Source organism: Sinohyriopsis cumingii, chromosome 6 (genome assembly GCF_028554795.1).
Source record: "Sinohyriopsis cumingii isolate HCF-2022 chromosome 6, ASM2855479v2, whole genome shotgun sequence".
NCBI classification, from domain to species: Eukaryota; Metazoa; Mollusca; class Bivalvia; order Unionida; family Unionidae; genus Sinohyriopsis; species Sinohyriopsis cumingii.
Genome location: NC_142966.1, coordinates 35,836,683 through 35,861,726, shown reverse-complemented (window position 1 = coordinate 35,861,726; position 25,044 = coordinate 35,836,683). Strand labels below are relative to the sequence as shown.

The 25,044-nt window shown below is 37.6% G+C and overlaps 1 protein-coding gene across 7 annotated transcripts in view; it reads right to left on the bottom strand.

Moving 5' to 3' along the window:
* LOC149796714 (CD109 antigen-like) overlaps positions 1-25,044 on the bottom strand; it is a 58,928-nt gene that overhangs the window by 24,234 nt on the left and 9,650 nt on the right. For 3 of the 7 annotated variants that reach the window (XR_016421728.1, XM_089961345.1, XM_089961346.1), the window contains exons 6-19: positions 24,972-25,042; positions 19,635-19,760; positions 15,846-15,885; positions 14,756-14,840; positions 14,210-14,330; positions 13,121-13,345; positions 12,351-12,662; positions 11,596-11,694; positions 11,147-11,209; positions 10,687-10,878; positions 9,955-10,104; positions 9,025-9,144; positions 8,525-8,576; positions 6,002-6,206 (exon numbers count right to left, since the gene is read on the bottom strand). Coding sequence is in view for 6 of the 7 variants with exons in the window: in XM_089961345.1 (XP_089817471.1) it covers positions 6,002-6,206; positions 8,525-8,576; positions 9,025-9,144; positions 9,955-10,104; positions 10,687-10,878; positions 11,147-11,209; positions 11,596-11,694; positions 12,351-12,662; positions 13,121-13,345; positions 14,210-14,330; positions 14,756-14,840; positions 15,846-15,885; positions 19,635-19,760; positions 24,972-25,042 (1,861 nt within the window). In the remaining variant the exon portion in view is untranslated. Of the gene's footprint in view, positions 1-4,996; positions 5,187-5,471; positions 5,647-6,001; positions 6,207-8,524; positions 8,577-9,024; positions 9,145-9,954; positions 10,105-10,686; positions 10,879-11,146; positions 11,210-11,595; positions 11,695-12,350; positions 12,663-13,120; positions 13,346-14,209; positions 14,331-14,755; positions 14,841-15,845; positions 15,886-19,634; positions 19,761-24,971; positions 25,043-25,044 lie in introns of all 7 variants that reach the window. The other 4 variants (XM_089961351.1, XM_089961350.1, XM_089961349.1 and 1 more) reach the window with 3 other exon arrangements.

Here is a 25,044-nt window from a genome sequence, read left to right as displayed (position 1 = left end):
ATCCATCTGTCTGGAATGGCCATAAGGTGTACACATCGATATAGAAAGCATACTTTGCATGTACATTTTGCCACAACCATGTTTCAGGAAACAATCTTCTCACTCTTTCTACTGGGTTTAAATCTTGCACTGGCGGTACTTCAGTATGAACCAGCCATGCTTTGCCGAAGTGTCGAAATATCGGTCATCGCTTTAGTCAGTATCCTACCCTCCAAACACAGCTTTGGGTAGGGTCCAAATCTGTTAAATTCTGTATCCATAATTTATATTTCATCATAGGCAGTATGTAATTTTAAATAACAGTTGTTCTGTTTAAAAAAAATATTTCGACTTGTCCATCTATACACCTATGTGATTCGATTTGAGAAAGCGTTCAAAGAAAGGTTATTTGCAAGACACTGTTAAGCCATTAATTTTACAAGTAAAACGCACGAATATAAGCCTGATTAAATACAAGAGATAGATCTATATGAACATAACAGATGAATTGACAGATATCAAATAGGAACATCATACATAAATCGGTACAACTTACGACTCACAGCCGATATGTGGAGAGTTCGATTATAAATTACGAAGGGATGTTTCGAGGATCATTAAACAAGGTACCTTGCCTCGCCTCAGATAAACAGGTCCATTGTTTGAGGTACATAAAACCGATGATAGCTAATCATACGTGTTGTAAATGAAAAGCTAAGTTGAAGAATAATTATTATTGTCAGCAGTAGTATTAATAGTAGCAGTAGTGGTAGTAGTTTTGGTGTCTCACCAAACCATTGGCAAGTTGCACAAAGGAATAGGAAAAAGAATAATGAAAACAGTGTGCCAATCAAACCGTAAAATAGAAACATTCACTGGAATTCATGAACATTCTTGTTTCTGGAAAGAGTTTTCTAACTTTGTCAATGGGTTTTAAATTCTGTGTTGATGACATGCGATCTCAAGCCAAATCGAATATGGCAGCCTATGATATCACCAGGCCATGACCAGCACCGCTCTCATCGCTAACATCAGTTATGCCAGTCTTAGATTTAAGGTTGGAGTCGTTCATAACCAATTGCTCTTTTTATATAATTAAGTACTGTAAATAGAATCATCCTTAAGCCTGGGTATACGTTTAAGCAATTGAGTGTATTATGTCTCTTAAAATAAAATATATTAGCATGGATTAATATCAATGATTTTCAAAGATTCCATAATTTTTATTGCTGTCTCTCAACAAATACAGCGAGTTTTGCCCATCCCTCAAGCTTTTGACGATTGGTGTAATAATAACATCCTACTGTAGTGTCTAGTTTAAGTTTACTTAACGGTAGTGCTTTGCCAGAGCCATGTTTCAGGAAAGTATGCTCGGACTCTTTCCACGGGTTTTAGATCTCGGGCTGTTAGAGCAGAGGCTACAACCAGCTCCGATAAGTCATCTTCCATTTGACCACTTCTTAACATTAACGAGAAATGAGGTTGAACGCAAGCTGGCGAAGCAAAATACAAAGTTATGTATTATACTACACATTCAATTCTCTAAAAGTGATTTTTTAAAATCCTTTAAGTTTTCTTTGTGCTTGTCAATTCGTTCGGCCCTCGCAAAGCATCTAGAAGATGGACCTGGCACAGTCCAGATGGACAACACCACCACCAGACTGACTACGTCTTAGTGAAAAATAATTCTATGAATATCACCAGAATACGAAGTTTTCCAGGAGCAGATATTGGCAATGACCTTGATTTATTAATGAAAACGTTTCGCATCCACCTGAAAATTGTTAAAACGCCTAACCAACCAAGAGTCAGATTTGATCTTCAAAACTTGAAAGATCCAAAAGTCGCAGAAGCCTTCCAAGCAGTGATAGTTGGTAAATTTGCACCTTTGATAACCCCGGACAGCCAAGACACCAACCTTGAGTCAGAATTGTGCAATCATAAGACCCAAGGAGATCTAGCAGTACTCAATTTCCCTCAGGCAGAAGAAATTGATCATAACCCTATTCTTCATGAAGAAGTATAAATTGCAGTTAGGTCACTAAAGAAAGGAATGTCTGCTATCGTTGATAACATACGAGCAGAGCAAATTCAAACAGGAGGAGAAGAGGTAGTCACAGTAATGACAACAATTTGCAACAAGATATGGCCGACAAGAAAATGGTCCACCACAAACACTCAATCCTCAGTCATCAAATAACCCAAGAAAAGACACCTACATCTATGCCAACACTACAGAACCATCAGTGTGGTCAGTCACCCGATCAGTCATGCTGAATATAATTCTCAAAAGGCTAAAGCCTCAAGCGGAGAAAATTATTGATGAAGAGCAAGCCGGCTTCCAGAGCAGGAAGAAGTGTCACAGAACAAAATCTTCAATCTCAGACTCTCTTGCGAGAAATACATTCAGCATCTGAAGAATGTCTACTACGTCTTTATTGATTTTAAAAAGACCTTTGATAGGGTACTGCATGCGGCCTTATGGAGATTTATGAAGAAGTACAGCATCAGCTCAAACCTGGTGTAGGTTGTTGATCACCTGAATGACAAATCCAACAGTACTGCCATCATCAATGGCTGCAGAGGAGATTGGTTTCGAACAACAGTTGGTGTCAGAGGGGGATGTATACTGTTACCTACACTCTTTAACATTTTCCATGAAAGGATCATGGAGGATGCCTTGCATGACCACAATGGCACTGTCAACATCTGAGGAAAGTCAATCATAACCTTCGCTTCGCAGATGATATTGATGGCTTTGCAGGAGATGAAAAAGAACTGGCAGACTTGGTTGAGTGCATCAATAAACTTCCACAGATGACAGTATTTGTGATTAGCGCCGAAAACACAAAACTGATAACAAACAATAATAACGGCACCATTTTAAAAAAAACGTTCAGTGGATAGACGCTGTAAAGAGTCACAAGATTCAAGTACTTGGAATCAATTATCACAGACGAGGGCTCCAAACCAGAACTACTTTGCAGGATTGCTCAGGTAATATTAGCAATAATAAGGATGAGACCAATATGGAAAGATACCAATAATCCTTTAGGTTCCAAAATAACGCTGACGCGCTCGATTACCATGTCCATCTTTCTGTCTGCTTGTGAAACATGGACGCGCACATCAGGTCTATAATGAAGGATTCAAACCTTCGAAATGAGATACTACCGCAAGATCTTGGGCATCTCATACGTTGACAATGTAACCAACGAAAACGTTTACAACAGGATACAACGGGCCATCGGATCCCAAGTAGACCTCGTGACCACTGTAAGAATGAGTAAACTGAAGTGGTACGGTCATGTCTTAAGATCATCTGGACAAGCTAAAACAATTTTGCATGGTACAGTACAAGTGTACAAAAAGAGAGGCAGACAAAACGAGAGGTGGGATGAGAATATTAAGGATGTGTAGAGTCATGGGATTTGGAGATTCCCAAAAAGCAGCAGAGAATAAAGATGGAGAGAATTGGTTGTAAAGTAAACTATGGTGCCCCGACGTCCTCTTGGGTTATGGGTTTGATGATGGTGATGATGAGGAGGTGTAGGAAGAGGAAGAGGAGGAGGAGGATGGTGATGATAAAGATGATGATGATGATTAAAAGTTTTCTCATAGACAGATTCGACGTCCTACATCTTATTTGCCAAAGATGGACACTCTCGTAAATCATCAACTTTTGGACACGAAATACAAGATATATCATAATGAGAAGCTAATAACATTTCGGGGCATTGAATGCCTAGATCAACAATATATACCTTTCGCATTTGGTTCATTCCTGCTGTCTGAGAATCGATTATAAATGGGTGCAATGATACATTTAAACAACGCAGTTTTGTCAGTAGAGCGTGTCTGCTGTGTTAAAGCATTTAATAATTCTGGTTGTTTTGGCCAATCAGTCTTCTCAAGCTCAATTAATTAAAGATGTTTTTAGTAATTGTCATTCAGCTTTTGGTACGGGTTCAGTCGAAAATACGTGGTAATTCGACACAACGACTGTCTTCATTTGGGTTTAAATGTCTATTCAGTTTTAAATTCAGCAATCTTACTGAACACATAAGTTTGTCTATGTCAATAGAGGGATTACTACATTAATCATTCATTAAGAAGGCAATAATGGCAAAACACATGAAAGGAAGGTTTCTTAAATACTTGTGTGTTATAAAATGTGTCTTAAAATTGTGCTTGTGCAAATGGTTCATTGAAGCATTATTGTACCTAACGAAAGTAGCATTTATGGGCCTTGCGGTCACTTCAAATACATGTAAACATTTAATGCAGAAGCAGCAATATTTAATGTGCAATTAAAGAACATGATTCAAGAAACTGTTTCCGTTTACAGAATATATAAAATTGTATTTTACATACGAAGTAACAATGTGAAAAGGGAGCGTCTATCTGAAATATAATGACCGTAAAGAGAAACGTCGCGCGTTTTTACTATTTTAATTCCTAACACTTGCGTCCAACATTCAGAAAGATTAATAGGATAAGAAATGTAATGCCATATGGAGGTCTTGCTTAAAGATGCATGTGACTTTCATAAAATGAGGTAGGCGGCAATGACAGCATAGGAAAATATTCACAAAGTTCGTTTTGGTACCAGAGATACATCTTCCAAACGTATCCACAAGCACACGAAAAAACATCAAGCCATATCAAATATTATCAATCCCAGTAAGTTTCTACAAAGTATAAAATAGGTTCAGCTTAAAGATGTGGGAGAAAGAAGATTATCGAAAAGACAGAATTGTGGTATCCAGTTTATCCATCCATCCATCTATCTGAAAAAACCTGAAACAGCCCAACATGTCATGTGCACGAAGCTACTAAACCATCGAATTTCGGATGTAAACGCCGCAACAAAAGAAAAACCAGAATGATTTAATGCCATAATCTGTTTTGGATAAACACGAAAATAACAATGAGTTTAAATAAAAAGGAATAGAAATTGGTATCAAAACGCGATGTACACATGACATTCAAAGACGGACAAGCAGCAATGACATACTTAACTGTGGCAGTCTGCCAAAGCCATGTTTCAGGAAATAGTTTTCTAACTCTATTAACAGGTTTCAAATCCTGCACCGGTGGCGCAAGATCTGGTACCGAACCGAGCATGGAAGCTTCTGCCATCATCACATCACCTCCTCTACCTCCACCCACTGCAAACATTGGAAGAACCTCCACTGGGTCGAAGGCTGGAGTCATAGAAATGTTTTGAATGATTCATACTTTGTTCTTGTGGATATAATAATGACAACACCCTTTAGCTAGCTTGAACGAATAAATGAGAACCATACGCACATTGATAAGATATAACTGTAGTTGTACTGATTGCAACCTTTTTCGCATATGACCTTCCTAACTAAGTATTCCGTCATCATCAAGCATTGATCGTTATTTTTCTTTTTTACGTGTGTTTTCCTAATAACATAACAGCATCCATCTACCTATCGTTGTGATGATGTAATGAAGACCCTTACTTAACGACAGTATTGTACCAGACCCATGTTTCTGGAAACAATTTTCGTACTCTTTCCACAGGTTTTATGTCTTGCACTGGTGAAGGAGGGACAGGGGCAGCAGCAAACGACACGGCTCCTTCAGGAAAACTCCTTTCATTGGAGAACATTCGCATTACCTTTCGTCGTATGAATGCTAGAGAAATACAAGATATCCAGTGCAACATGATTCTGCGTATAATATATCCCTTGTTCCCACATAGTTAAAGTCAAAACTAACTTTCAGCTTTTACCTTGCCATCGCTCTATGAGGATGTAGAGATACGGCCTTATATACGCGTCCTGCCAGCGATTAATACGCCTCAATGCTAAAGTGACCTATAGCACCATGTTGCAAGATCCAATATTCTGGTTGATATCCCTAAATACAAAATAACACAATAAACTATCTGATCCCTGGGGATCGCGCGTTTAAAAACACGTATTATCAATTAATCTATCCATCTGTCTGGAATGGCCATAAGGTGTACACATCGAAATAGAAAGCATACTTTGCATGTACATTTTGCCACAGCCATGTTTCAGGAAACAGTCTTCTGACTCTTTCTACAGGGTTTAAATCCTGCAATGGAGGTGCCTCAGTCTGAGCCTTTTCTACAGCTATGCTTTGCCGCAGTGTCGGAATACTGGCCATCGTTGTAGTCATTATCCTACCCTCCATAAACAGTTTTGTGTGGGGTCCAAATCTGTTAAATTCTGCATGCATAAATTATTTTTAATTTTAGGCAGTATCATATTTTAAATAACAGTGGTTTTCTATTTAAATGGAATATTTTAACTGTTTCAGGCAGATCCCTCGTGTGTGAAGATAGCATTCCAACTTACATTCGTGTTGATTTGGAAGGTTATTAATATCGTAGATCTGTTACCATGTCACCTACCTGCTTGATGTAAACAAATAACTCACTAGTTCTGACAATTTTACGAAGACAATATCTAGATATTTCAAATATATTTAATCCTCATATCGACTGCATCGGATATATCATCAGCATGCTTATATACGTATATATTATCGGATGCTAAACTTAACATGTTTTTGAAGTTTTGGATGCTGTTCTTCAATGTTTAATATTTCCTAATCCACAACATGACAAGCGTAAATAAAACATTTCGCAGATAAGATTACAATAAAGTAGCATTCTTAGTTCATTGTCCATATCCATTTGGCCACCAATAATTGAAAAACTGAATACATCATCGATGGGCACGGGAAGAACATGCATGGCCATCATCAATGCTCTTTTGGATAAAGATAAAAACACTTTAAGAAAAGAAATTGGAGTTGTGTCCGTTAGAATAAGATAAGAGGTAATCATGGATAAGCATTCAAACTCATCAGTCAAATAGCATATTAGCAAAATACTGTAAACATGGTTAGTATATGCTCATTTATTTCTCCGTTAACGTTACATTGTGAACATTGTTCAGTATTTTACGATATTGCACTCACGTGAATTTCATATTGCATTCATATTGCCCAATAGCATATTAGGAGCTACTTTATAAACGAATCATGTACACATATTCATTAGGTGCCTTACGTTTTGGTTGATTAAATTTGTTTCTGAATGAACTAACGAGGATGTTTCGTAGACTGCCACATACCAGCTGCTTTACCACATTCCGCGTTAACTTTCTTGATACAATGTGTTGGATTTAGTCTAGTGATAGACGCGAGATTTCATAAAATTGATTGGTCCTTCAAATAATATGCAAGTGATAAGGCATAAACTGTCTTCTTTAGCTGCTAATAAGAATGGCAAAACATATGTTTACAGTTTTACATCCTGAATTTCCTCAAAATGCAGTTTCTTACTGCTGCAAATGCAAATTACATGAGCCATATCATTGGTTCTCAAGCTTGTTTACACATGTCGATATTGTACTGTAATTTCGACTATATTCCAAATGCAATTACATCCTCCTTACGGCACTCAAAATGAAAACAAGAACATTATATTCCATAGCCTCTTTCTGATAATTTCATTTGAATGACTTCATATTTTCCCGCATTATGATTTCAAACATTCAATGACAGAACAGAAGCACACTTGCAGATGTCAACACGCTTCTGAAATCCGATGTACCTCATGTAGAATTGGCACAGATAAATCCAGTCCATAATCACGAAACTTCGCAGAATTGACAAAAATACCAAAATCTATTAATTCCAGATCAAATGTAAAAGTTGTTGCAATGCGCATTCATTTACAATATGAGTCCAAATTTCAATTTTAAGTTATGTCTAGCGCGCGACTAAGTTCAAACTTATCTTGGCGGAGTTATGTGCGCATTATTTATGTTGTTGATGTGTAATGAAGAATCTGCGCTTGTGTACTTATTTAGGAATACGGCATACATTCAGTTACTTTGTTTCTTTTAGTATATTTTTGTTTATATAATTAAGCCTTAGATAGAATAATAAAATGAGCATATATTAAAAAGGTTACAGATATTGTATGGGAAGATATGAGCTCGTTTTGTTGGATGGAATTACTTCACTCCCAAGGTAGTGCAGTATTTCCATCAGAAAAACTCGTTCATATTTTCCCATACAAATGCAGCAACTTATAAATATTTATTTTACATTACTAATAATCAGTTCATTGGGTTTATTAGCCAACATACTTATATTCCGAATAACTTCTCTTCTGTCTTGCTCTTTAGCTATTAAAGAGCAAACATCTTCATCTGCATATATCTGCCTCTTATTTTACTAGATTTTCAATCTACAATATTTACAAGCACAGATACAGATTGTATTCGTCGATAAATCATACCTTATGTGTTTAATGTCATACAGAGATCTATAATCCACATTAGGTATTTTAAATGTTGACACAATTATACGTTAGGCAAAATAAAAATGAGCAATACACTTATATGTGTGATTTTGTACATGTGCTATTGTATATATGAACCTGGGCTATAAACGTGCCCGTGCGATACTGACGACAAAAAGGGTTTCGAGCCCCTTTCTTAAAGACTAGTGATATTGAAATGATACTTACGCTCAAAATGTTTGTAAAGATTTGCGTCTGTTAGCACAGCCAACCCGGTTTTCTGCGAAACGTAAAAAGTTTGAGACTGTCATTCGTGTTCAATCACCAGTCAGATCTTAAATCTTAATTCTATAATTGCTATATATATATCAAAGTAAGAGACATCTTATGTATGTGGTATAAGAATCGCCGCAGATAAAACATATGCAAAGACATTAAAGCAAGAATCGGTTTAGAAAATTGGCAAAGGAATGTATTCCTATACATATCTTTCCTAGCATAAAACGAATACTATATGTTTCCATGACAAAAATGTAATTCTATTGCATTTAAGACTGTGTATGAGTTTTGTTCACTGAGGAAGATTTACAGTCGACTGATACATGAAATGACTACTGACTTTTACTTTTTCATTTTAGTTGAGGTTCGTAGATTTATTGCCTCAATAAATGGTTAAGCAAAAGAAGAAAAGGTAGCACGAACGAAAGGAAATTAAAAGGATATCTTACATCGAATACTTCACTAGCATCGTTTCCGCCTGCAGGCATGGGCCAACGCCATAACCAGAATGGAACTGGTCCTAAATCTCCACCGGAAGAAGAGTCATATGATTCTAGCTCCTTCTTGACCTTTTTTTTTTTGAAAAAAAAAAAAGTCATGTAAATGAAGGTTAGTGAATAATATTGATCTCAGATATGTTGAGGCTATTATCGCACGTTATGAAAGGTCAGTCAAATCGGATAACATTCAAACTTATCGTCGCCGTTTGTGCAAATTGACCGTAGTTAACCCACCCACTTGTTCAAATTTATCGGAACATCCTTCATTTAGACAGTATAAACCATAATCGGTATACTTGAGAAAGTATTCAAAAATCGAATTTAGGGCCTGTTATAAGATCACACACACACACACACACACACACACACACACACACACACATATATATATATATATATATATATATATATATATATATATATATATATATATATATATATATATATATATATATATATATATATATATATCACTGATTTTATTATACTTCATGCACTTAAGCCAATGTTTAAGTAACAACAAATATTAGAAACATCATTTATTAAATTTACAAAAATGTGTTTTCTTCGTATATTTTCTTTACTTAATAGTAATTACTGACTGCAGACGCGTTATATGTAACATGAACAAGATTTCAATTTCAATTGATGAATGACATTCTTCATTCTTCATTTCTGCGCCATATATACTAATAATAAGCTAATATGTCAATGCCCACAGCTGTCTAACTACTAATGTAGGTACGCTATATATATATATATATATATATATATATATATATATATATATATATATATATATATATATATATATATATATATATATATATATATGATTTTATATTTCCTTGTAATGCGTAACCACTCCGCTGGTCTTACCTGTCCTGGTGTAATGTCATTCCCGGATTTAAGCAAAAGAACGCTCTTGTCAACTGCTAAAACATTAATATTTGATCCAGGAGCTGCAGTTAAATGAAGAGTCAAATTATCCTGCGGTTGTGCCCTCACATCAGAAAATTTGATTGAAACCTGTGGATCGAAAACAAGCAGTGTATAAAAATATGAAAATAAATTCACGTGAATATTTATGTATTTGCTTATTATGGAAATTGATTATGAAAACGAGTCCTTTAACTTGCAAGTAGAGAAAGAAAATAAATGAACATTTTACTAGGACGAAAAAGAATGTGGTGGCCTGTAAATTTTAGTATACTAGCTATGACTCCAAAATCGCATTTTAGTTAAATGAATTTGTTAAGAAGCTCTATATTTCTGATGACATCTGCAATAATCGGAACAGTTAGGGGTGAGTAATGTTCGCCCACCAGCTTCATCCCTTTCCACGGAAATATACAATTGGCATACATGTAAAGTTCATTTCCTAAATTAATACTTCGGATAATCAAAACTAAAAGTGTGGACGTAACAACAATCTTACTCCAACGTCCCCAGAAATACATTTTATGATATAACATATCCAGGAATAATTAAGCACAAAAACAAAGAGTAGAATAAGAACCAGCATAGGTTGATATAAATAACACAAGGGGAAATAAAAATGGACCATCCTAGTATCGGACTAAACGAGCACATGACTAGGATGTACTTTACCTTATTTTTGAAAATTCCTTCCACGTTGAAACTAATACCATCGGCTACAATTTCTCCATCGGGCCTGATATAGTAAACAACTAACTTTGCCTTTGGTGCCATAGAAGATTCCATAAGTACTTGCATTTGTTGTCCTGTCCCTTGAGAAAATGTGGTTGTTCCGGTTTTGATGATGTTTCCTTTTGAAAGTATCTATGACGAGAAAACTTAATAAAATGGCGAGCAAAACTATGTTAAATAAATAAATCGTAAAAATAAAAAGCATGTGAATTATGACATTTCTTAGCTGATGATGAATTTTGGCATATTGTCAATTGCTTTAATGTTTGCCCACAATAGCTTTATTTTCATATAATTTCCATTCTAATTTAATATTTTATCTTTAGCCGGAATCCTGAAAGTTTTCTGCTAGTCGGATCACTGAAAATTTACCAGAAAAGAAATATCATGTTGACTTTACCTGATAATGTACAGTTTTGGGGGTTTCAGTGGCTTTCATTTCAAATTTAGCCATTCCACCAGCCTGAAAAACATGAAAAACATTTCAAGGAATATATTTAATTGAAGCCCGAATAAAGACTTCTTTGCAGAGGATAAACGTCATTACGTGAAGAAAATGTGTACAGATCGTAATGGTTATCATAGCAATTTATCATTTTTGCTCTACAAATGAAACACTATGGGGAAGGTCAATTCCTTTTTTTTATCTATCTACCTATCCATCTATCTATCTATCTATCTATCTATCTATCTATCTATCTATCTATCTATCTATCTATCTATCTGTCTATCTATCTATCTATCTCAATAGTACAAATATTTATTTTTATTTTTGACATTTCATACCGCATAAGACTTGCTAATTTGCTTTCCTTCCAGCATCAGTGAAAAAAGAGGTAATGTACTTACCGTCAAAAGCTGATCTAAAACACGAACTTGAATGTAGTTGTTGCTTGGAGAATAACTCTTTTGCAGTGAAAGGTATGCGCTGGTTTCGTCATAGATTGCCTACAAGTAATTTAGAATATATTCCTAAGACATTTGCAACTAGACCTATCAACAAATCAGCTGCATTTTAATTCAGATACATACATTCATATCTTCAAAACTTATGTATAAATATAGTATTGGAAACTGTATGTCTTTGTTTTATATCCACTATTCTTTGTGCCTGAATTGTTTTGTATCTGGTATGTTTGGGAAGTTTCTTGTTTAGAGTTTTAAACAGTTAGTGCACAGTGTTCTAAAATCGTATGAAACGTCGCAAAACCATCATTAGAATAAAAAGCTGTTCAGGAGTACAGGCTCTAAATGTGTAACGTTGACGAACATTAAATTATACAACTTTTAGGCTCTTGCTGGGTTTATTACACTCATACGTAGTTTATTTCCATAGTAGTGATGCAATATAAATATGTAACAGGTACTCTATCCTCTGCAGGGCCATTGTCGTACATAAAAACTCTTAACACGCATTCTCTCTCTCTCTCTCTCTCTCTCTCTCTCTCTCTGCAAATTAATGCTCTCCAAGTGTTAATGAAGAGTTGTAGATACATTTAAATGTCTTAAATGTCTTTTGAAATGTGCATGTATAACTGATTGCAATACCAATTTTATTTAAGTAATAATGTTGGCTTTACCTACATTTCGGATTATTAATTTACCTCAATGCTGACTCTTTTAACGTTGATTGGTATATCCAGTGGGAAAGAAATAATGCCATCCATGGGAATAGCAAACGATTGTGTTGGGAGTTTAGTTTCGTCATCTGGAATGAAGGGCATCCAAATAGATGGCCTTATCATCATAACCATTTCATTAGCGTCAGTCACATTCAATAGTTTAGCTGGGGTTGACGCCATTGTCGTTGAGGTAGTTGTAGTTGGTTCGGGTCTGGGGATATAATAGGTGACGGTGACGTTGACTTGACCTTGTGGGTTGACAGGAGGAAGTCCATCTTGCTGGGACACTTTAAGCTACAATTGAAATATATAAATATTTTGTCGCCATATGTGCTCCTATTACACGCAAAGTACACACATGTTTGTTGATGAATTCAAGTTTCAAATAGGATAATGTAGTTACGACGCAATTCTGAGACATTAGGTTAGAATGCTAGAATAAAATATGCGGTATAGTTATTTTAAGTATTTAACACATTAGTTATAAATTGTATAATCCCAACAATAACATTATTGCAGTGAATATTTATAATCATCTTAGATTAAAGATAATATAACGATGAAACAATAGTACCAAAAATACGAAGTTCAAGTGATATTTTCCGACAAATTAAAAATTTCAGATTTAGAAAGAAAACCTCAAAGATAACTCGGACGTTATCTTTAAATTTGTGTAATTTGGACATCATCTAGAAGAAAACGAATTCCACTAATGTGGATTTTATATAGAAAATTATGAATATGGAACTTACGAAAGCTGTATATCTCATTCCAGGTTTAAATACTTTAGGTAAAGATTCAGGAAACTCCATTTTGATTGGTCGAGAGAAAAACTGTACTTCCCCTGATCCAGACTGTGTTATACCAGTCAAAGTCTCCGTTACGTTGGCTTCAAAAGTCACATAGGAGTAATCAAGATAGTTATCGACTTCGTTCAGCTCTTTCATGGTGACTTCAAAAGTGGCTTTACCGTCAATCTTCAAGAAGGAATATCACTGATTTAAAAATAACCCTTAATTATATAATCGTATCTCTGAATTTCCTTTAGTGTGCAAATGAATCAGACTTAAATCCTAAACATATATGTATTAAGATTCCGTATTTGTGTATAACATTTTTGCTGAGATTCATTTTTATTTGTGTGGTTTTGAAAGAATCGGTACAAGGCAGGTAAAATTAAATATAAGACATTAACATATGCTTCAATAAAATTCCTCTAAACCGGCAACTGCTAGGATCAAACGTTTTGGCGGGTTATTTTCCATGTGATCAGTGTAATCAGTAACAACATCTCTAAAACAAGTAAACATGTGATCTGTTTGCAAAGATGGCCGCTATACAGGAGAACCGGCTTTAGAAAGTTTCACCGAATTCAAATTGTAATAATCACATGAATCAGGAAGAGTTCACATATTTATAGACTTCACACTAACTGCAGATTTTTTTGCGACAATAGTAGTAACTATGTCTAAATCCATCCGTCATTCGCCCTTGACCATCCACCTCAATACACCCCAGTGAAGTATGTTAGCATGCCTTGAATCGTCAACCAAATCCATCCCAAATGATGTGTTCATGTGCATTCACCATCACCCAAGTGGTTATTTTTCAAAATCGAAATCTTCTCTTTTATATTTATTTATCTTTTCTCATTCCTTTTGGCACAACACAGAACAATGCTAGAAATATGATTCATATAATACAGTATATGCTACATCTATCTGAGTGTTTCAGTAAATACTTTTATTTGTATATCAAACAGTCCATTTATATACACATTGTTATGACACGCCAGTTTTCAAAAATTCCTTTTCTGTATTGCTCGCAAAATATATACTTACAGGAAACGTCTTTTCAATAATTGGCGCCGGAGTAAGCTGACCGTTACTCCAGATCTGAGATCTGTTCTTGCTCTTTATCCTCAGAGTTACCTTTCCCTTGACAGGTTTTCCAAAGGTGTATCTGTAATAATAATATTAATAATCGTCATCATCAACGGCCGTTATTGTTATAATAATATTCATAGAGTTTGGGAGAGTAGTCACAAACGTCATATCGTTTAAAACTAAGGGAAATATTTAGATTCGGGTATGACGATGCCCATTTTCTCTTACTTCTGGTATATAAGATTGCAATAGAGAAATAAGATAGGATGATAAGTATGCTTAGAAGTACAATGATGATACTCTATTTGATTTAAACGTTGATTATAACCTAAACGGTTAGGACTACAGAAATAACAACGATGACAACAACCATCCATGAAGTCATGAAGACCTTCAATATCTTTTCAATCATCTCTACTACCTTAAGTTAAAGAAAACATAAACATTTCGTGGTCATCACATAGAGACAGACATACAGACAAATATAAACAAAGACTGTACTTGGCTGTTACGGATCCTTTGAATATATCGCTCGTTGTTAATCCAAAGGTCGGTAAACCCACTGTAACCTCAAACTTCGGGAGAACTGGAAAGGAAATGTTCATTATTAAAGTATCGTTAGGAAAGAATGTAACTCTGTACAATAGGTAGGTTCTATGGAAGTAAATATATAATACAAGTAAAAAGGCAATTGAGAGAGAGTAATTGAGAGAGAGTTAAAAAAAAAACTAATTAATAATGTGTTCCATGGATGGAAGCACACGAACCGGAATGTATGTATGTATGTATGTATGTATGTATGTATGTGTATGTGTGTGTGTATGTATGTATGTATGTATGTATGTATGTATGTATGTATGTAAGTATGTATGCATGTATGTATGTATGTATGTATGTATGTGTGTGTGTATGCATGCATGCATGCATGCACGTTTCTATGTATGTACGTATGTAGTTATTCATGTATGTATGTTCTCAAGGTCTTGACCTATTATGTTGATTTATATGAATTTATATTAATGAACCAGAATTATAAGATGAAAATTAATTCATAAAGTAGATAGATTATAACATTAGTTGTTCATCTATATATGTATGATATTGTATTACTTTCAATGAAGATTCTAAAAACATCAAATAATGTAAATCCTGATAAAGAAAGTGCGAATGAAACTTTGTTTCGCTCGTAAGAGGTATTCAGTAAAACTAAAGGCGTCACCTATAATGATTGTTTGCATTAATGAACAACTCTCATTTATGGTCCACATAGCAGCCGATTTAATTTTTCTTTGCTTGCATGTTTGTTCGGGTTTTCCCAGTTATCAGTCTTAGTTTCATGGGCTGTCTATTGATGATGGAGGAGGTACTATATAGTAATTGCCTTACTTCGAGGCTACCTTCTATTCATTTTAGAAATTAATAGAACTGTCATTACTCAAGTTTGTCCTGTGCCATTTTAGCCAGGCTATTAGCCTCTGCTGACAGGTGGAGACACAGTTTTGAAATCACTATTTAATGCCTTCATTCCCAAATTAATATTTTTAATGAGTCTCTCTGAAGAAAACTGTGGAATCCATTGTCTGCAACTTACCATATTCGTCAACTGTGAATGTTTTTTCCTCTTTCATTTTCTACAATAATATAACATAACAGCTTGCATTAGTAACTTAAATATATCGGTTATAACAAGCATCACGACATCTGCATATTTCTTTGAATCAACAAAAAACAATATGTCTAATGACAACGCGCATATTCTTATGAGATATAGTTCATAGTCACAGTAGGAACGTGTTACATAATAGCATTTATATGACAATACTTAAAAGTAATAACGTTTTTATTTTATGTTAAGCAGTGAATTGGTTGAATTTCTAAAACAATATTGATATTTCACTGTAGTGAAAAAATAATATTTTTTCACTACAGGAACTACTTTTTGGGGTCGGACCATACTTACCTCCCTTTGATTTTCTGTCAGTGAACTACTTATACATTGGTGAATTACTTGTGGTTGTTTTCTTATTTATAATCCCTGTCTGTTATCCTTGAAACTTGATGTTTGTTATTATGGAAATATCAGTTAATTTTTTATCAATCTGATGTGGAACTAATTTTGTGCGCAGGTACACTTAGCACAGCAGAACATGTACGGTAAACAGCTGACATTACCGTAAGAAATTTGTTAATTCACTGTGTCACAACCTTGAGGTAGCCAACGTATGTGAGCATAAAATAAAAAGAATATTTGCTTGAAACGAGTGAATATCGGATACATTTCATCTCGTGGGTGAAAAATTCTTGTAATTTCACTCGTGGCTTCGACACTCGTGAAAATACCGAATTTTTCATCCACTAGATGAAATATATCCGTTATTCACTCGTTTCAAGCAAATATCATATATATATATATATATATATATATATATATATATATATATATATATATATATATATATATATATATATATATACATACATATATGAACAGTAATGTCTCGGTACATAGTAGTAATACTATCACGGAACATAGTTGTAGTAAAGAAGTTTCGGAAAGAAGTCTCGGTACACAGTTGTAGAAATGTCTCGGTACATAGTTGTAGTAATGTCTCGGTGCATATTAGCAGAAATGTCTCGATATATCGTACCAGTAATGTCTCGGTACATAGTTGTAGCAGCAATGTCACGGTACATAATTGTAGAAATGTCTCGGTACATAGTTATAGCAGTAATGTCTCGGTACATAGTTGTAATAATGTCTCGTCATATTGTTATGGTAATGTCTCGGTACATAGTTGTAGTAATGTCTCGGTATGTTGAGCAGTAATGTCTAGGTACGCAGTTGTAGCAGTGTCTCGGTACGAAGTAGCAGTAAAGTATCTGTACATAGCAGTAGAAATGTGTTATGTATATTTGATTTAATTTATATTTGATTTAATTTAATTGTTTGTTTGTTAGTTTTAATGTATTTATTTCATTACATGTTAAAGTAGTTTAATTATGTTTACTGGAATTTCACATTTTCCACAAATAAGTTTGACCTGACTGTTTGTGTTCAAGTTGTTTTTTTTTTGTGTGTGGTTTTTTTTTGTTGTTGTTTTTTATATGACCAGCTGGAGTTACATTTTCATTTTTCATCAAATTTTTGGGATTCTAAAAGATTAATTGTTTTCTCTTGGAATATTTAAGTGCTCAAACCAAATTCTTGGACAAATATATTTATGGACATTTTATTAGAAATTCAAACACAGGAATATGATTTTCTTTGGTACAACAATGAACTGTAGACATAATCAGTCCTATACTGGCTACAGTATACTTTGTCGCCTTCCATTTGTGATTTTTGTCAGGACTCGAACTCTACTTTATTAGAATATTAAATTACTAGGACTACTATTTTTAAATTCTTGAATTATTCTTTGATTATTTTTTAATTTGATTCTTAAAACCATTAGTTCTTTTTTCCATTTTTACTTTGTTTTTCTAGGAAAATAAATTATGTGTTAAAGTTTACAAAGCTTGATGTCTTCGCTCTTTTCTTGTTACTGTTTATGAGAGCCTAAACACGTACCAAAATGTCACGGTGCATAGTAATATCTCGGTACATAGTAGCATTAATGTCTTGGAACGTAGTAGTAGACATGTATATGTATAGTTGCAGTAATGTCTCGATTCATAGTCGTAGAAATGTATAGGTATTTAGTTTTAGTTATTTCTCGGTACGTAGTAGAGGATATCTATATATAAAAAGTTGTAGTAATGTTCCCGTACACAGTATCAGAAATGTAAAGGTACATAATATTAGTATGCCTCGGTACATAGTAGTAAAAATATACAGGTACATAGTTGCAGTAATATATATGTACATAGTTGTAGCAATATCTCGGTGCGTAGTAGTAGAAATATATAGGTACATAGTTGTAGTAATGTCTCGGTACGTAGTTGTAGAAATGTATAAGTACATAGTTTTTGTAATGTCTCGGTTCATAGTAGTAGTATGCATCTGTCCGTACTTGTAGAAACGTACAGATACATAGTTGTAGAAATGTCTCATGACGTAGATATATTAATGTCTCGATACGTAATAGTAGAAATGTGTATGTACATGTGTATTTATATAGTTGTAGTAATATCTCTGTACACAGTTGTAGCAATGTCTCGGCACATACCAGTAGAAATGTATAGGTGCATAGATGTAGTAATGTCTCGGTACACAGTAACAGTAATGTATCGGTACATTGTAGTAGTTTTGTCTCGGTACATAGTTGTAGTAATGTCTCGGTCCTTTGTAGCAGTAATGTATCGGTACATAGTAGTAATGTATCGGTACGTGATAGTAGTACTGTCTCGGTACATATTAGCAGCAAAGTCTCGGTACATATTATCAGTAATGTCTCGTTACATTGTTGTAGTAATGTATCGGTACATAGTAGCATTAACGTCTCGGTACATAGTTGTAGCAATGTCCCGGTACATAGTTGTAGTAATGTCTCGATAATAGGTGTAGTGATATTTCGGTACATATTTGTAGTAATGTCTCGGTACATAGTTGTAGTAAGGTAATGTTCGGGTACCTCGTTGTAGTATTGTCTCGGTACGTAGTATTAGTAATGTTTCGGTACATATTAGCAGTAACCTCTCGGTACGTATTACCAGTAATGTATCGGTACATTGTTGTAGTAATGTATCGGTACATAGTAACAGTAACGTCTCGGTAAATAGTTGTAGTAATGTCCCGATACATAGTTGTAGTAATGTCTCGGTACATAGTAGCAGTAATGTCTCGGTACGTAGTAGCAGCGATGTTTCGGCAAATAATTACGATAAGATCTAAGGTGCAAAGTAACAGCAAGGTCTTAATACACAGTCACATTAAGATGTCACTACGTAATAACAACAAGGTCTCAGTACACAGCAACAAGTCTCGAAAAAATAAATCGGTTCTATACATTTTATATAAAGGAATCTGACAGTTTGCCATTTTTAAATAATTCTTGAAAGAATAAAGTTTTTAAAAAATACCAACAATTTATAATAATAATAATAATAATAATAATAATTCACACATAAAGCGACCGTGCTCAAGATAACAAGAGGTCAGTCTAAAATGCTTTCGGAAACGTTGTGACTACTACTGCTATAGCTACTACTACAACTACTACTATTAGCATTACTACTGTTACTACTATTAAAAGTATTACTGCTACTAATATTATTATTATTATTATTATTATTATTATTGCTACTACTAATACTAATACTACTACTACTACTAATAATAATAATAATAATAATGATAGCAATAATAATAATAATAATAATAGAGAAGACGGCGGTAGAACGACGACGATGGCGATGATGATGATGGTGAGAAACTCACATTCATGACCACTGTTATTTTCCAGTCTCCCAGAACGGGCTGATCTGACATGATCTGCTTCCCTTCAAATACCCCACTGGAATGTTCAACCCCTCTCCATTGGTTGATCTTGTTGCCGTTAGGATCCTAGACACAAAAATTGAATGATATGGTAATGTGAATAATGACTAAATTTGAAATTTCCTTTTTCCTTAAAAAGTAAATTTTGTTTGCAAAAGCTTAGTGAGATGAGTAAATTATATGAAAGAAGATAATAGCTAAATATAATTGTAATATCTTTTTTTTCATGTATTATGCAGTTTTTATAGCAAGGTAAATGATTCTATAAAGTTTTTTATCTCGGAATTTCTCAGTTTGAAATCCATTTCCTTCAATTACTAGATTGACCGCTCCGGTGGCCTAGTGGTTAAAGCGTCCGCCTCGGATGCGGGAGGTCGTGGGTTCGATCCCCCGCCGAGTCATACCAAAGACTTACAAAAATGGTACTAACAGTGCCTTGCTTGGCGCTCAGCATTAAGAGGTTAGTGTTAGGACTGGTCGGCCTGGTGTCACCAAGCTACATGTCTGCGGCATGATGCCCCAGTGCTAGACATCACTATAAACTGTCACACTGCATACATCGTAGTGATATGACTGAAAAATTGTTAAAACTACGTTAAAAGTCCAAATCACACACACACACCACACACACACACACACACACACACACACTCAATTACTAGAGTTAGAGTGACATTTATTTGGGATGGATTGTGTACTGAGTAAATTGTGACGGTCATCTATATCTTTTCAAATCCGATCATCATTGGCCGCTCGGTCTCGAAAGACCATGCGAATAGCGCCCTTGGGGTGTTGTCTGTCTCTGTTGGCATCGTCTGCTGTGGCTGTGCAGGCCTATACGTGAGTGACAGTCCCTATTGCAGTTGGTGCAGACATACTGGGAAGTCTGCGTTACTGTGGTTGCTGCTGCGTTCTTCTTTCTCTTACGTTTCTCTGCCGCCAACTGGCCTCTCCTCGCATCAGCGACTGATATGCCATTGTTTAGCATCAGTCTCCAAGTGCCTCGGTCCTCCGCCAGCTCTTCCCAGCCATCGGGTGAAATGTTTGCATGCCTTCATGTCCCTCTTGCACACATCTTTGAAACGGAGTGAGGGGCGTCCGACTCTTCTCATGCCAGTGTCCAGTTGTCCATATAGGATGTCCTTTGGCAGCCTTCCATCCTCCATGCGTTGGACGTGACCCAGCCATCGAAGGCGGCGTTTAATTAGCAGGGAGTACATGCTGGGGGTACTTGCACGCTGCAGGATCTCGCTGTGTGGAACACGGTCTTGCCAGCTGATTTTCAGGATGCGTTTTAGGCACCGTATATGGAAGAAGTTGAGCCGGCGTTCTTGCCTCATGTAGGTACTCCAGGTCTCACTTCCATATAGAAGGGTGCTGAGAACGCAGGCCTAGTAGACTCGGACCTTGGTGTGCTCTGTCAGCGCGTTTTTTTCCCACACCCTCTTCGTTAATCGAGCCATGATGGTGTTTGCCTTTCCAAGCCTTCTGTCCAGCTCCATATCAATCGAGAGAGTGTTGCTGATGGTTGACCCTAGGTAGGTAAAGTTGTTGACTGCTTCCAGGGTGACACCGTTGATTTTGATTGAAGGGGCAATGATGGTATCTTGCACGCTGACACTTGTTTTTTCCAAGCTGATGGTGAGACCAAACTGCATGCAGGCAACAGCAAAACGGTCTCCCAGTCTCTGGAGGGCTTCCTCGGTGTGGGCCACAAGAGCTGCGTCATCTGCAAAAAGCATCTCCCTGATGAGCACAGCTCTCACTTTGGTCTTTGAGCGCAGTCGTGTCAGGTTGAACAGCCTCCCGTCGGACCTGGTGTGTAGATATATGCCATCCGTGGACGTGTCGAAGGCGTAGGACAGGAGCAGGGAGAAGAAGATCCCAAAAGGTGTTGGTGCCAGCACGCAGCCCTGCTTCACACCACTGTTAATTGGGAAGGAGGTTGAGGAGGATCCATCATACAGGACTGTTCCCTTCATATCTGCATGGAAAGAGATTATCATGTTGAGGAGTTTTGGGGGGCAACCGATCTTACTCAGAAGTTCAAAAAGGCCCTTCCTGCTGACCAAGTCAAAGGCCTTGGTGAGGTCGACGAACATCATGTAGAGTGGTTGACCTTGCTCTCTGCTCTTCTCTTGGAGTTGTCGTAGGGAGAAGATCGTGTCTGTCGTCGACCTGCCTGCTCTGAAGCCGCACTGTGATTCTGGGTACACACGGTCTGCCAGCAACTGCAGCCTGTTGAGTATGATGCGGGCGTACACTTTACCAACAATACTCAAGAGCGAGATCCCTCTGTAATTATTACAGTCACTGCGGTCGCCCTTGTTTTTGTAAAGGGTCACAATTGTGGCATCACGCATGTCTTGGGGGACTACTCCTTCCTCGCAGCAGCGGCAAAGTAGCTCGTGCAGTGGTTTAATCAATGCTGGTTTTCCACCTTTGATAGCTTCGGGCGGGATGCTGTCACTACCTGGTGCTTTGTCGTTTGGAAGGCAGTCGATTGCTTTGCTGAGCTCCTCTAAGGTTGGCACTTTGTCGAGCTCTTCCATGGTCGGCAGATTCTTTATGCTGCTGAGGGCTGAATCGGTGACAGAAGTTTCTCGCGAGTATAGTTCTGAGTAGTGCTCCACCCATCTGGCCATATGTTGCCCACGGTCTGTGATCTTCTCTCCCGTCAGGGATTTCAGGGGAGCGACCCATTTCACTGTAGGTCCTAGAGCCTTCTTGATGCCACTGTACATACCTTGGATGTGTCCGGACTCGGCACTGCGCTGGATCCCTTCACGCAGTTGTTGCCAGTATTCGTTCGCACACTGTCTAGCGATGCGTTGGGTGTTACTTCGGGCACTTCTGAGAGCAGCAAGCATCCGTTCATTTGGGCATTTTTTGTAAGCTATGAAGGCTTTTCGTTTCTCCATGATTTGTGGTTCCATCCTTGATAGGTGTGCATTGAACCAGTCCTGGCTGGGTCGTTCCTTCTTGCCAAACGTTGACATAGCTGTACTGTAGATGGCACCCTTCATGGCGTTCCACTTGGCTGTAGCGTCGTACTCAGGCAGGTCCTGGAGAGCCTTGTTCAGGGCAGACACATACTCCTCCACCTTGGCAGGGACTGACATCTGCGCAGTGTTTATGTGAGGACGTCCTTTTGGTTTTGAGCGGTATAGCGTGTGTGGCTGTAGTCGCACTGTGCTGCTCACAAGGGTATGGTCGGAGTCACAGTCTGCACTGTGGTAGGTTCTGGTGGAGAGGACGCTGTTAAGGGCAGAGCGCCTGGTGATCACCAAGTCGAGCTGGTGCCAGTGATGAGATCTGGGGTGTTTCCATGACACTTTGTGTTGTGGTTTACACTTGAAGAAGGTGTTTGTGATGCACAGGCCATGGTAGGTGCATAGCTCCAGCAGTCTCTGGCCGTTTTCGTTGGTCTTTTCAGTGCCATGATATCCGAGGCAGGTAGGCCATGACTCGTGGTCCGCACCTACTCTGGCATTAAAGTCGCCGAGGAGGAATAGTGGTTCATTTTTGGGGCATCCTTTGATCTGTTCGTCCAGCTGCCCATAGAACTGATTCTTCGCGTCTGCTGATGACGCGAGGGTTGGGGCGTAGACACTGATGATGTTGACAGGACATGAAGCAGTGTTGAGGCGGATGGACAAGAGACGCTCAGTGCCCCCTGTGGGAGGTTCAACCGAGGCCAGGAGATTGTTTTTGATGGCAAAACCCACTCCGTGCTGACGGGGCCCCTCAGGTTCTCGACCCTTCCAGAAGAAGGTGTAGTTTTCCTCTCTGAGGGAGCCACTAGAGGCGAGCCTGGTTTCCTGGAGGGCAGCTATGCTGATATTTAGTCTGGTGAGTTCTCTATCGATGATGGCCGTCTTTCTGGTGTCGTCCACTTCTCTGAGGTCATCGGAGATGCCTGTACACATGGTGCGCACATTCCAGCTTGCAAATCGAAGAGCTGAAGTCTTCTTTATTGGTTTCTTGTTTCTTTTGTCTGGTGTGGAATTACCGTCTGCTTGTCATGCTGAACAACACATTAAGCTCCAGACACCCACTGGAGCAGGCAGACGATGGCGGGTCAACACCTTATTGTCCGGGGGCTGCCCGGCTTGAGGCTGGCGATAGTTGGCCAGTGGGACAAATTGATCCCTCTCACCGTCAAAGCTGACCCGTGGCGCCCCTTCCCTATGCCAATCGGGTGGGACTTATAACCCCTAAACTGTCAGCTTCCGTGTTGTTTCCTCACTCAGTAGCGAGACTGGAGTGTCCTCTCCAGGGCGCAAGCCTGGGCGTGGAGTATGGAGATCCTGGGCTGCCCAGACGTCAGGATCCCCCTCTCGTCCTTGCTGGTGGGGTCCAAAGGAATGCTGAGCATGACATTTGGCACCAGTTTGGATGCAGGAGCTGCCGGAGGGAGGACGTAGTTGACCCCCAGCCGCCTTAGGGGCTCCACTCCTGATTCTCTGTCTGGGTTTACTCCCGTAGCCTTTCCTTCTCCCGAAGATATCCACAAGGCAGTGGAGCCATAATCCAATGGATGGGACTTGGTTGGTTTTGAATCAGAGTTTCCTTCTCATAGATGAACTGCCTGACAAGGCTAACGAGCTTCATCTGCCCGGGTTTGGGGTCAGAGTTTCCCTTCCCTTAGACTGGTTGCCTGCCAAGGCTAATGAGCCCAGTCAAATCCGATAAAACAGTCATTATAAATGTTCTATTTGTAATTATTTGATTAAAAATTAGACCGTTATGCACACATTGATCAGCTTATTTCGATCACATCCTCAAATTCAACGAAGCATGCAGTGGAAAGCACTGTTGTTTTCGTTTTCTTTATTGCCACTATATTAACAATTTTTTAACATAATACCTAGACCGCTCCGGTGGCTTCGTGGTTAGAGCCTCGGATGCGGTAGTCACTGGTTCAAATCACGGCCGAGTCATTCCAGAGATGTTTAAAAATTGCACTCTGGTCGGCATGGTGTCAGGATAATGTGACTCGGTGGAACATCGTGCTACATGTCGCAGCATATGTCCCAGTGCTAGACATTGCTATGAACTGCCGCAAAGCAGACATCGTACAAAGTTACATTAAAAATCCAAATCACCCACACACACATGAACTCACACACGCAATATCGTAAGCGTACATTATTCCAGAACCAGACAGCTTTTTGCAAAAGCGACCGAGTGTTGCATGAAAGATCAAACACCAGTCATGCATACAGTAAAAAAATCTTCACTTCACACATAATGTGTTTATCGTTGGCAACTTACATTCAAATCTATGTCCATCAGTCCTTTTATCACCTTCAGGTCGGGATTAACGGCCAAGACCCTAAACTGCACT